The sequence below is a fragment of the Tyto alba genome, unplaced genomic scaffold (assembly GCF_018691265.1).
Source record: "Tyto alba isolate M040663 unplaced genomic scaffold, T.alba_DEE_v4.0 Super-Scaffold_23, whole genome shotgun sequence".
NCBI classification, from domain to species: Eukaryota; Metazoa; Chordata; class Aves; order Strigiformes; family Tytonidae; genus Tyto; species Tyto alba.
In genome coordinates, this window is record NW_024881297.1 from 4300828 (window position 1) to 4313605 (window position 12778).

At 39.5% G+C, this 12778-nt stretch overlaps 1 protein-coding gene across 6 annotated transcripts in view; it reads right to left on the reverse strand.

Moving 5' to 3' along the window:
- The window catches only part of ANKRD17 (ankyrin repeat domain 17), a 75110-nt gene that overhangs the window by 36098 nt on the left and 26234 nt on the right, over positions 1–12778 (reverse strand). For all 6 annotated transcript variants that reach the window (XM_042796603.1, XM_042796602.1, XM_042796599.1 and 3 more), the window contains exons 4-11: positions 11573–11720; positions 11129–11276; positions 9764–9997; positions 7692–7786; positions 2282–2519; positions 1520–1711; positions 1025–1134; positions 119–206 (exon numbers count right to left, since the gene is read on the reverse strand). In XM_042796603.1, coding sequence (XP_042652537.1) covers positions 119–206; positions 1025–1134; positions 1520–1711; positions 2282–2519; positions 7692–7786; positions 9764–9997; positions 11129–11276; positions 11573–11720 — 1253 coding nt within the window. The remainder of the gene's footprint in view (positions 1–118; positions 207–1024; positions 1135–1519; positions 1712–2281; positions 2520–7691; positions 7787–9763; positions 9998–11128; positions 11277–11572; positions 11721–12778) is intronic.

Consider the following 12778-nt stretch of genomic DNA (forward strand, 5'->3'; position numbering starts at 1 on the left):
ATGACCTACTTGAGTTACAGTATTTCAAACAAATCCAAGGAAGTTACACTAGCAGTGGCATGTCTTAACTTCAAATACTTCTAGCAGCAGGAAAACAAAAACCTTTTCACGTTCTTACCTTTGCTAATCAAGAACTGAACGGTGCAAACATGACCTGCCCTTGCAGCTTTCATGAGAGGAGTTCTTCCACCTTCTGATTCATGCTCCTAGAGCAGATAAAGAAAGGCTTAAATTTCAAAACTCAGAAGTAGCACACGTGAAATGATGCAGAATTCACCTTCTTGGTTTTTTAAATGGGAAGACATTGGGCATGGAAGATCCCTTTTTAGTGATTCACAGACTACCAATGTGAAAATTCACCTAACATTTGAACTGAGTGTACCTGGCAGACAGATAAAACTACCTACCTTTGTACATGTCAGATTCCCGGACAAGAAGCACTCAAGCACATGGTGGGCATTTTAGTTAAACAAAATGTCTTCTGTCATGCTTAGTTTTACTTTTTGTAACATACAAGCCTAATGAAATGTAAGAATCAATTTACCTCCATCATCTTAATTCCATTATGGTACACCAAACAGATCACATCAGAATAGAACTGTCAACTGTTTGCTGCATAAGGAGGAGAACAAATTTGCAGGCACAAGTACTAACTCATAATCAGATCATCAATTCAAAGCTGAATAGCATTCAGGACTGTGCATGACAAAAGAAAAAAATCCCCTATTTTTCTGTACAAGCAACCTTGAGTGGCTTCAAAATGCTTCAGACATCGATCACCAAAGTACTGTAACTGACCTAAGCACTATGAGGTAACTGAACAGTCTAAAATTCATTAGAAAAGCATCACCAGTTCTCAGTTAAATGAAAAACGTTAAAAGATAATTAAGACAATTAACAGCAAACTTGGTAATTTTTCAGCCATGAACATGGGACCAAAAAAAAAAACCAAACCCACACCCAAAACACAGACATGTATACTTTTATTTCGTAATTAAATTTTTTTAAGAAGGTAATGACTTACCAGATCTGCACCTGCCTGAAGTAAGACATCTGCTACATCAGTGTGGCCATTTTCACAGGCATATGTCAGTGCTGTGTCACCCGTTGCTGTTGTTGCATGCACATTAGCCCCTGCAGCAGCAGTAACAAGCATGTCAGTTTTATGAAGTTCAGTACAGAAAATAGGCAAGTCACTTCATAACCTTTTACCAGATCAGATCACACATTTTTAATTTCCCCCTTCCAATTCAACTTCTATGAAATTGACAACTTAATCATACCCTAGAAGAATAAAAAAAAAAAACATAAACTAGAAGTTCAGATCCAATCAAGTTTACATCAACTTATTTTTCAAAAGCTATTTAGTGTCCAACTAGTAAATTACTTAAGGTTCCACAAGCCCTTGCAGTCAACTTCAAGAAGTTGCTAAAGAAAATGCAATGAGTATGGAAAAAGGTGTTTTTCTCTTAAGATTACATTAAGTCTCTACAAAGCTGTTAAGAGAATTACTCCATACCTGCAGCTAATAAATATTTAACCAGCTCCAGATGACCTTCTTGAGCAGCCTCCATCAAAGGTGTGGAACAACCAAGTTCTATGTCAGCTCCTGCTTTAATAAGAAAATCGGCAACCTCCAAAAAACCTCCACAGCAAGCCAGAGTTAAAGCCGTTTCCTGCGTCTCCTCTGTTTGAGCATTGATGTTTGCTCCTTAAAACAGAACAAAACACCAAAACCACACATACATCAGAAAACACTAATTACTGAAACCAGTATCAGCAAACAAAGCCATTTCCTGATGCACAAGGCATATTCTTACTATCATTCTACCATTTCGAGAGTTGCAGGAATTTTCTAAAGTCAGAGTGTATCAAACTAAGATATTTCAACTTTATTTAACTACTCTGGAAAACCCTCTGAGGGCCTCAAAGCTCTTCTCTACAGCTTTTCAGCAATAACGTGATCTCAAGATAGGCCAAGGCCATCGTGCAGATTGCAAGTTACCCACGTTAACTGTTCACTATTCGATGTCTGTCTGAAAAACGCAAACCTGTTCTGAAGAACAATTCAGAATGATCACTTACAAAGTAAACGAGGAGAGCAAAGGGTATTTTGCTAAACCTCCCCCCTCCCCACAACTGCTCAAAAAGGGGGTTGGGAGGTAGAGGAGTTCAGATGTTGCTGAAGAGAAGAAAAATTACAATAACTTAGCTTCCCCCCACCCCAACATCTGCAGATGCCTATTGAATTACAGTCCGTGGAAGGCACCGCAATAGTTACCTTGACCAAGTAGCAGTGCCACCATCTCTTCATGGCCTTCTCTAGATGCTTCCATTAGTGGTGTGTATCCTTCGTCATTTACCTCTTCCAAGTTAGCTCCACGTTCAATTAACAAAGCAGCCAGCTCGACATGCCCACCACAGGCTGCCAAAGTCAACGGAGACTCAAAAGAATCAGCAGGCATGTTCACCTGAGCTCCACTGTCAAGAAGTAATCTTGCCACTTCCACATGGCCATCCTAGGAATTCAAAAATCCAAGATTGAAGACCGTCAAAATAGAAAAATCGCTCTTCCCCAAAGCTTCAGGTAATCACTAACTCAAATTTCCTCAAAAGACGCAGAAAGCAACACAAGAGTGAAGTCCAAAAACATAATGAAACTTGCTCAAGAGGCTTAATAGTTTTCCTAAATATTTTTCCTAAGTATTTGGATAAAAACTAAAGATCTACTATTAAACAAGCACCTGGAAGAACTTCAAGCATGTTTTACTGAGCATGTACAATTCAAAACTAAAATATTGTGAACCACTTATCAAACTTTCCTGCCAACCCTATAAGTAATAAGCCCATCAACTGCTTCATATCAGAGTCAAGTTCTAAGTGTTTGGGAACAAAAACCAAAACACAAACAGTCGAGAGGGAGCTCGACAGTATTTTAGAAGCTTTCCTCCTCCAGAAGAACAATAAAAAAATATCAAAATCCTTTAACATTCAGTACTCCTCTTCGTTAAAGATTGTAGACACAAAACCATACATGTGAAATTATCTAAGTAACACAAATTCTAAGAAATAAGTTGCCATTCATTTTTTTTTCTTCTTGCATTCTGCCAACAAACTTACTACTAACAATGCTAGCAGTCTAATAAATAAAGGAGTATAACAGAATTTCAGTCAAGAAAACAAAATCTCCTGGATCTAAAAACAGGTTTTGATATTCTTCCTAAAGACTACAAAAACCTTTATGTGGCAAACAAGTCACGCAATGCCAATGCTCCTCGCTTTTTCAAAGATGGAAGTTTGTTTTAAATTCAAGGTGCAGTTGCATTATTTATTAAATACTGGGTATTCTGGTTATAAAATTAACACATTTGAGGATTACAGTTCATCCTCACGTCCATTCAGACCGTTAGTCTCTTGCAGTATTTACATTACAGATTCCCAACTTTTGGGGATGGAGGCAGAAGAGAGGACAGAATTTAACAATTTTGCATCCCTTCTTTCTTAAAAAGAAGCCGTGCACGATGACATCTCTTGCCTCTTGGCTCCTGGAAAACTATTTCACTGCTCCATTTAATAGCAGAGTCAGGACTGACTTTCTCCCCTCCAAGAGAAAAGCCAAAACAAGTCCATTTCTCAGGGGTTCCTCACACATCACAGGAGCCACCTGAACAACAGCCTCCCCCGGCAGGATTTCCCAGATACCATTATCATACTGTCAAACTCGTTTTACTAAAATGTAGCTCCTAAGTTTGCTTTCTTCCTTTAGAAACAAAGAAAATACTTGAGCATACGATCTTCATCATGATTTTAGTATGCCATAAATTCAGGAACTATCTGAAGTGGTCTTTCAGCCCTATCTTTACACTGGCAGCCTGACAGCGAATTGCCAGCTGCCATCCAATTCTGCTTTTGTTCAGACAGAAGCAGAGACCGGCTTGGGCACTGCGGTCCAACAACAGCACAAACTCTCCAAGCTGGTTTTCTCCAGGAGGAAACGGCCGTCATTCAGACTTGGAGTAACCATGATGGGAAAAGGTCTGACACACAAAACCCAGCAGCTTACCAGGAACGCAAGGCTATCCCGCGGTGGTCACCGAACAAGGTAGGTACACCTTCATCTCACATTAACTAATAAAAGGCAGCAACTCACAGCCGTTGCCATCCTCACCAAGCTAGAAACCACAACCCCAAAAACCTCTTTTCCAGAAAAAACATGAATATGTATCTGACATTTTTACTGATATCCAGGGAGCAAAAGACGATTTCCTCTTAGAAAAATATCTAGGACATTAACTAGGACATATTCACCTCTTACATGAAATGACATTACTATTTCAGGGAGATATTCCAAGACTCCATAAAGAATATTTCCTCAGGGAAATGCAGAGATGCTACCTCAACTATCAGGCTCCTGCAAGACAGCTTAATAATCACTCCTGATTTGCGACAAGTATGGCAAACAACAGTAAAAAGGTATGCTTCAAAGCTTCCTATATGGGCCAAGCCGCCTTGAGAATAACTGCTGGTGTTTAACCACATAAGGACATTTTACCCATGCTTTAACAGACCTTGCAATGGGGTGGTGCTGTTCAGCTCTTCTACAACAAACAGCCAGAGAAAGACTCATAACTGCTATTAGATCACAAAAAGTTGGCTGACCAATTTGCATAAGCGCACCAGGTGTATTTTAAAGATCAACCACCACTGTGGGCAAGCAGTAGCCAGCCCTCACTGTGGAAGATTAGGTTACTTCAGTAAGGGGAAGCACAAACTAAACAAACCTGCTTTTTGCTCCCACAAGGTAAGTCACCTAGCACAGCAGCTCGTTCACATTAAACCAATGGTTTCTTTGCCATCTATGAAAAAGCTCTCAGTCGTAAGTCTTCCCAAATGCCTTGTAGGACAAAGTTTGAACAGTCTCACTGGCTTGTAGCTAAGTGCTACGCCACATATAAATGATTCTGTAACATATATCCAAGTTCAGTGCTATTCTACAGAGAAAGTAGTTTTCTTTTGCTACTGAAGAGCGAAAACTGTTTCTCCAGAAAAAAACACGCTGAAAGAAGTCCCTGCACTGCTTTGTTTCAGCCTGCAAATTTTGTAGGTACTGTTACAGAAAACTGCTACCACTCTTCAGCAGAGCTGCAGGTACCAAGACTCTCAACTACCTGTCAACTCTGAGCAGCAGTGTGGAAATGCCTACTTAGCAAGTTTCCTGCAGAAGAGAGACAGATTTTTATCTTTATTTTTGGTATCGCTCAGTAAGCCTTAATAAAAAAACATAGGTCTCAACATTTCTGCAAGTCCAATGGACTTCGTTAGTCTGTTGGTCAAAGAAAAAGGGAGGAAGAGGGTGGCAAGAAGAAAAAGGCTTGCTCCATGAAATAGCAGCTTTCTCTGCAAACTTCCGATCTGCCAAGAAAGCATCCTGATGAGAAAGTTACTGCAACATCCAACAAGGTAATTACATGCTCACCTTCCAGGGAACTCACTGCAGGGACAGCACCCATCATGCTTAAATAGCTAATCTATTAAGATTTCAGAGTGAGATAAACAATAGCCAAAGTCCTGTTTATCTATATGCCTTTCCTTCTAACAACTTCCTCAGAAGTAGAATGTTTTCTGTTAATGATTCCCCTATCTGAAGCCATTAACTTCCCTGAATAGGCATAATTGGCTGATTTTAGAAGCATTACAGTTATTTCAGGGAAGGGAAGACTAAATAAGGATTTGCAGCATTCCTCTGTGGCCACAGATTCACAACTTGATGCTACACAAGGCTAATGACATGAAAAACCTAGCCCATGAGAAATCTATTCAGAGAGAAGGGTAAAAAGGAAACCTAAGAGACAAGTTTTCAGTTTTAAGTTCCATATTCAGATGAAGGATATGTTGGCATAAGGCATAAAGAAACTACTGAACAACCTAAGTATGCTGCAGTTATGCATCCTAAATAGTAGAGTAGTAAGCACTGCACAACAGCTTACTGCAACTCAGGGTCACAAAGAAAACTGGGGGAGCTGTCTAGAAATGGAACCTAATTCTGCTCCATTTTGTTTCATTTTCATTTCTCCAGGAGGAAAAGTTTCAAAACATTCGCAGCTCTAGAAACACAAACTGGCACCTGCTGGATTTTTCACCCTGCTAGTTTACCCCTGCCAACCCTTGGTGTGGTGCACAGTTAATAAACTCATAGCAGTGTGTTCACTTCTCTCAGAGGGGGTACGAGAGTGTAAACAATTCCTGGAGGAGAAATAAGGAGAATAAATGGGCACATTTACTCCATCATCAGAAGAAATCTCCAAAGGAAAAGGTCAAAGCAATTGGAACCTATTACCTCAGGTAATATGTATGAAATAGATTTCAAATAGGATATGTGCTTTTAAAGAAGATGCAGGTATGTCAGACCTACGTAGCTGTTCAATCCTAACAGTACTTCAAACAGAAACAACTATTTAAAGACAACAATTCAGCAAGTTTTCTTCACCACAAAAACCTGGAAGAATCTTAACTCCAACATCAGTTATACCAATCTAGCATTAAAATGCACCCACACATCAACTTTTCAAGGGAAAGCTTCACATATATTTGTGTTCCATGGCAAAAAAAAACTATTATCCAAAAATCAGAGTTGTTCTCAGACTCTTCTTAAATTTTTAAAAAATATAATCTATTCTACACTGTCATTTTGCAATTACCTTAGATGGACAAAGAAGCAAGATGAAAGTACTCTTCTTATCAAGAAGGTAACAATTTCCCCTTCGATTTCCTAGTTGCTTCCCAGTTTCTGATCCTGTATTTTCAAGGAGCATGTGGCCATGTGAATCATACTAAAACAAGTTGCACACACACACCTCAACATAACCACCTACGCTCAGAGAACTTCGCTTACAAACTCCTCAAACATGGCATAGGTATGTTAAATGCCTCCAATAGCCAGGTTATGACCATATTCACTGACTATGTTTAGCACGCATTAGAACTGTGAAAAGTATTTCAACAGCCACTGAGTATCTTCCACTTCAAGTTATTTAATTTGGAGATTCCTGTATAAAGGATTTTCCTGTCATAAATGGAAAGTTGCTCATCCCAAAGCTTGCAAAATTACACACACAAAACTGTTCTGTTCAAATATATTACTATTATTTACTTTTGGCTATTTCTTGAAGTCATTAGTTCTCTCAACTGAGGTCACAAAAGTGTCTGTTTCAACCCAGGCCTCCATGATTATAAGAATGGCAAAAAATGAAGAGCAAGCGATGTAGCCTACAGGAGCTGCTTTGGGACAATGAGCACAGCCTTACTGACTGACTTCTGCCACTTCAGGAACAAAGTAAAGTGCAGCTGGATGTATGGAAATCTACTTATTCAAAGGATGAGTTAATAGAGCTCTCCTGCTAATGTTCATGTGACACAAGTTTTACCTGATGTCTCTTAAGAATTCAACTACTTGGTCAGCCATAAGAGGAATGAGTTCAATTTTGCTGGTTTAGGAAGTACTGTTTTTCAACCAGGTATTCCCCACCCCCCACAATTTCATCTGCCAAAGAGCCATCAAGCACACAGGAGAAGCGAAACATCACCTATTTTGGGTCTGTACCAAAAGAAGACCCCAAGGAACCACTTTGCTCATCTTCAGGAAGTGAAGAGAGAGGACACATGCCTCACTGCTCAAGCCATACATCTCTTACCATGCAAGCCTCCATGAGAGCAGTATGCATTTCATCTGTCTTGTGCTCCTGGTCTGCACCAGCTTCCAGCAGAAATCTCACCATTTCTAGATGGCCTGTATGGAGGAAGTATTTAACAGATTAAGAATTACTTTAGAAAGCACATTTCACACATCACAGAAAGGGTCTAACATATATAATGAAGGTAACAGAAGGCCAAGATACAGCATTAAAAAAACCCCACGAAACACCCCTGAAAGGCACATTCACATCTTTGTATTTAATGCGCACAGCAGCTAAACAGTGTAGTTACTACAAATACAATCCAATTCACTTGGTTTCTAAAATCATGTCTGCACTATATGTGTTCCCTGAGGTGACATTAGAGCCAAGTAGCACATACTGTGGAAGCTTTATCACGGTGATTTATTTTGTGCAAAGATAGGATTTTTTTTCATCTAAAAAATATCGTTTTTTTATTGGGGGTCAGGGTTTCCCCTCTACTTGCTTGACATTAAGAATTTAGGGTTACTGTTTTTATAAATGGCATTGTAACCAATCCCTGAGCTCACATCAACTGTCATACCACAAAACATAGCAAGCAGAGGGACCTTCACACTTCCAAGCATACTCTGAGGAATTCAACCATCTATAGGAATACTCCAAAGATAAGGATACCTAACATCTTTTTGGAACCACTCCCATTAATTCATGGTTGTAGGTTATCAAGTCCTGTAAGTGTGACAAGCCCAGTCAACGCTGCACAGTCATGACCAACACAATACGCAAGCGTCTAAAACCAAGTCAAAGGAAAAAAAAAAAAAAATTGCTGCTTCGTAACTCAACATGATCACGGCTAAACTTTAAATCTAGAACTACACCTAGCAACACCATGAATACCACGGAGACTGCCCAATATGAGGCTACACTGCCTTTTCACCCTTCTCCCTTTACTTGGGAGAAGTTAGTGACTTTCTTGATCCCTGATATCCCATGTCATTCTACTACAGGAAACAAGCAACACAGGAAAATTAAGAGCTTATTTTTATGCCCTAAACATGAGATTTGGAGCAACACAGAAATGTACAAAAGATCAACAAATCATATATGGATAAGATGAAAAATATAAAAGTCTGAGTATCTTCACTTCTGTCCCATATATCACAGTGAACAACTGACTGAGCACTGACTTTTAATTTTTCAGCACTGCTTTCCAACCTCACTTTAGGTTTCAGAGCCCAAGCACATTTTCTCAGGGAGGAAATGTTTTGGGGTCCCATACCCCTCTTTCAAAAAGCCTCTGTTCTGACAGCCACCAAAAAAGAAAATTACTGTGACTTAGGAGGGCATTCAGCAACAGTGAACCAAGAATTTTTCAAGGCAGATAAAGGAAACATAAATGAAAGACTGAGATCATCTTCTACTGAGGTGCCACAGAAGTACCTCTGCTACCAACATCAATTACTTTGTGATGCCAAGAGCCACTCTAATAGCTCTAATAAAACACATCCTAAGTGACTATAACAGCAGCTGCTCAGCTGTGTGAACACATTTGGCCTATTAATTACACATCTTCATCCCTTGCTTGGGTGATGCAAGATAACTGCCCAATACTTTATGGGAGGCAAGCAAGGCCTGTTGGCTAAGCAGAAATACCTAAAAGGCAAGGTCCTAGACGTTCCATGTTTTCCAAGATCTAAGTCCTTTAAAATTAAGTAATTTCTCTACTTAAACAGAGGCACCTTGTACAGAAGTTTTACCATACTTCCTCTATGATAAAGCCTATTAGATCCTCATCTCCTAATTAATTTAATAGTGAACCCTTCAGAGCATCGTAACAACTCAGACAAAAGGTTTACACCTTGATACTTACACTCTCCACACTGATCATCATTTTACATATGGCACATACATGACACGTGGTATCACAGCCATGATAAAAGCACCAGAAAGAGTCTATTCATAGCCTTTAAATTCATTTTGTCCTGCACAGCAAGGCTGAATAAATAAACATCTGAAAAGACTTTTCACACCTGTCACACTTTCCCGCACTTGTTAGACCTTTGTAAAAAGTATGGCATTTGGCACTATACCTTTGTAGCAAGCCAGCGTAAGCGCGCTCTCCTTGAATTCATTGGAATGCGTATTGATGCCTGCTCCATTTTCCAGCAGCACTCTGGCCACTTCCACATGGCCGGCACTGCCTGCTTCCATCAGAGGAGTGTGACCATTCTCGTTGTGGTCCTCAATACTTGCACCTGATTCCAGCAGTACTTTCACAACGTCTACGTAGCCTCCAGCACAGGCATAGGTAAGGGCTGTATTGCCTAAAGCCACAAGAGAAAAAGGTTTGAAAACAGCAGTTGATAACATTTCTACACTGGGAACTTCAACTTACGCTCCATTTCACTCCTTTTACCTGGCTACCTTATGGAATAAGTTTTTTTCAGACTACAGACTAAAAACTACAGGGAGGGAAAAAAACAAAGCAAGTAATTGCACAAAGTAGCTCAGTGCTGACAGACTCAAGATCTCCATGTGGCGACTGGTGACTGTATTAATGCATTTCTCTTCCAATTTCTATCCCAGCTAATCCCAGTTTCTGTCACAAAAACCACATCTCTTTCCCTGTTAATCATCACAGACATACTATGCTGTAAAAATAAAAGCTCAAAACAAGAAGCAGAATGAACTGCTGCTTCTAAATCAAGCCTTAAACACCTCTAAAGGGCTAGTTCAAAAACGCCCATAGTCTTTACAAGGAGACGGAAACAACCTCCATAGAAAAACTACAAGAACATATATCTGAACAGAACAGTCAAAGAACACACCTTATTGAAAGATAACTTGAAAAAATTTAAAGGTCAAAGCAGTATTACTACTCAGAATTACTTCACTGAAAGAAAAACCAAAACAGTGTCTTCTGATATCCCAACTTTCCTCATCATTCAGGGTCAGTACTCCATTTGTCAATGACTGTTGGCTATACACAATATCTTCAAGGCCAACAAACTAAGAACATTTCCCAATTTGGTCACTTAATCACAAATGCCCAAACTGCCATGGGAAAGAGGGGGAAAATAAAATATCAAAAAAAGGGGGGTGGGGTGTGTCTTCTCATATTTACTATTTTCCTAGACCTGACACCAAATAATTTTCTAAGTACACGCAAACTTCCCAAACTGTGCTTGAACTTCTATGTGACAACAAATCCTATGTACGCAAATACCGTTCAGCTGCTAATTAACCGTATCCACCTTTCTGTGTCTGCATCCAACTAATATTTTATAGCTTCATTTAAAAAAAAAGCAGAAGCTAACTAGTAAAACCACAAGGAAGCATTCCTGCACTGCTTGGCTGAGAGCCATTCCTCCCAGATTTCCACGTAAGGTTTCCCCACACACTGCAAATCCCAGCTTTTCAGTTGTTTTCAACAAGCTATAAACACACTTCTTTACCTGTTGATGACTGTGCATTCACATCAGCACCATGAGCTAGCAGCAACTTGACAATTTTGACATGTCCGCCATTAGCAGCAGCCATTAAAGGTGTTATGTCTCCTTTAATACCACGGTCCTCTACATTAGCATGCATTGCCAGAAGAACCTGCAAACAGAAGGGCAATCAACAACACTGGCAAGTGACACACCAGTGTGTTAAGATGGTTCCAACATTACACAAAGCCCCCACCTTCACCAACACAGTTTTGTTACAAGCACTTCCGAGAAATTAAGCACAAATAATGCATTACCAACATTCACTTGATATATGTCTCCATTTGACAGTTAACTGACATTTTCCACTACCTTAACACCACCTTCCAGGTGCGTAAGACTACAACACATTAGTTCAATGCTTATTTTCGTACAATACACACATAGAAAACCAGCTAGGAAACCAACCTGCGCAAGCTCATAATATCCTGCTGAGCAGGCTAAACAAAGGAGGCTTTCCCCTTCTTCTGTGTGCTCGTTCACACTTCGTCCTTCAATTAGCAACTTCCGCACAGCATTTACATCTCCTTCTGAACAAGCCTCTGCCAAGCTGCGGCTAGTAAGATAGAAAGCATTTAAAAGTGAAAATGGGACTATGCTTGAAACGCTTGCTCTATGTGCAGAGGAAAAAATGTAACATGCCAAGAGGATGTAGTCAACAAAAAAGGAAATGCAATCTAAAAAAGTGCCAACTGCTAATTGAAGAGGTGACATTTTTAGACTTGAGGTTTTCCACATAACTTTCTGAAAATTGAGAAATGTGCATATTCAACCACTCCTGTTACTAATTTTTAACAGGAGTTCACAAGAGAAACATCTGCAGGATGACCATTTAGGTTACCAAATTCTGCACTATGTACAACTGAAGCAGAACGTGTTGAGAGAAGACATGACCCCAGACACCACAGACCTGGCTTACTGTCTCAGTGCTATACATGCAGCACAGTGTTACGAAAGTACAAAATCTTTTTTGATAATCATTTAAGGATCTGAGAAATATGCAGTAACTTTCCCTTTTGAAAGGCTAATCATATAGCACTGCAAACAAATCACTGATGATTTATATTACTAATTATGACATAACATACAGTCTCAATCTATTCCTGCTTTGTCGTTCCAGTTTGAAAACACAGGTTTTGTCCTAAACGTTTTCTCAAGTAAGGGTCAAAGAAAAGGAGAACTAATTAAACCATGGTAAGTACAACACCATGAGTATTCCTTTCCAAGTTGTATTCATATTCGCTTTTACTCCAGGACCAGAAGACACAGAAATCACCTGTCCATCTTAACAAAACTTATTTCTTCCCATCACTCCAATTCTGCTTCAGTCAAAAAAGGGTCTACTGGAAGCGTATTTTCAATCCTGGTGATTCTGTCTTCTGTCTACATTGCCTTCATTCCAAAACAGTTATTGCTTTGTGAGAATAAAAATTCAAGTCCGACATATTTCTTTATTCTGCTCCAAATAATTGCATAGATAATAATAAATCCAAGACTACTGGCCTCACCCCACCCCCAGTCCTTACATCTCTTTACCGTTTAGGAAGTCCTATCAACACAGAACTAACTGAAAAGGGAATGGAAAAATACAGTAGTTGACAGAAATCTTTTGTA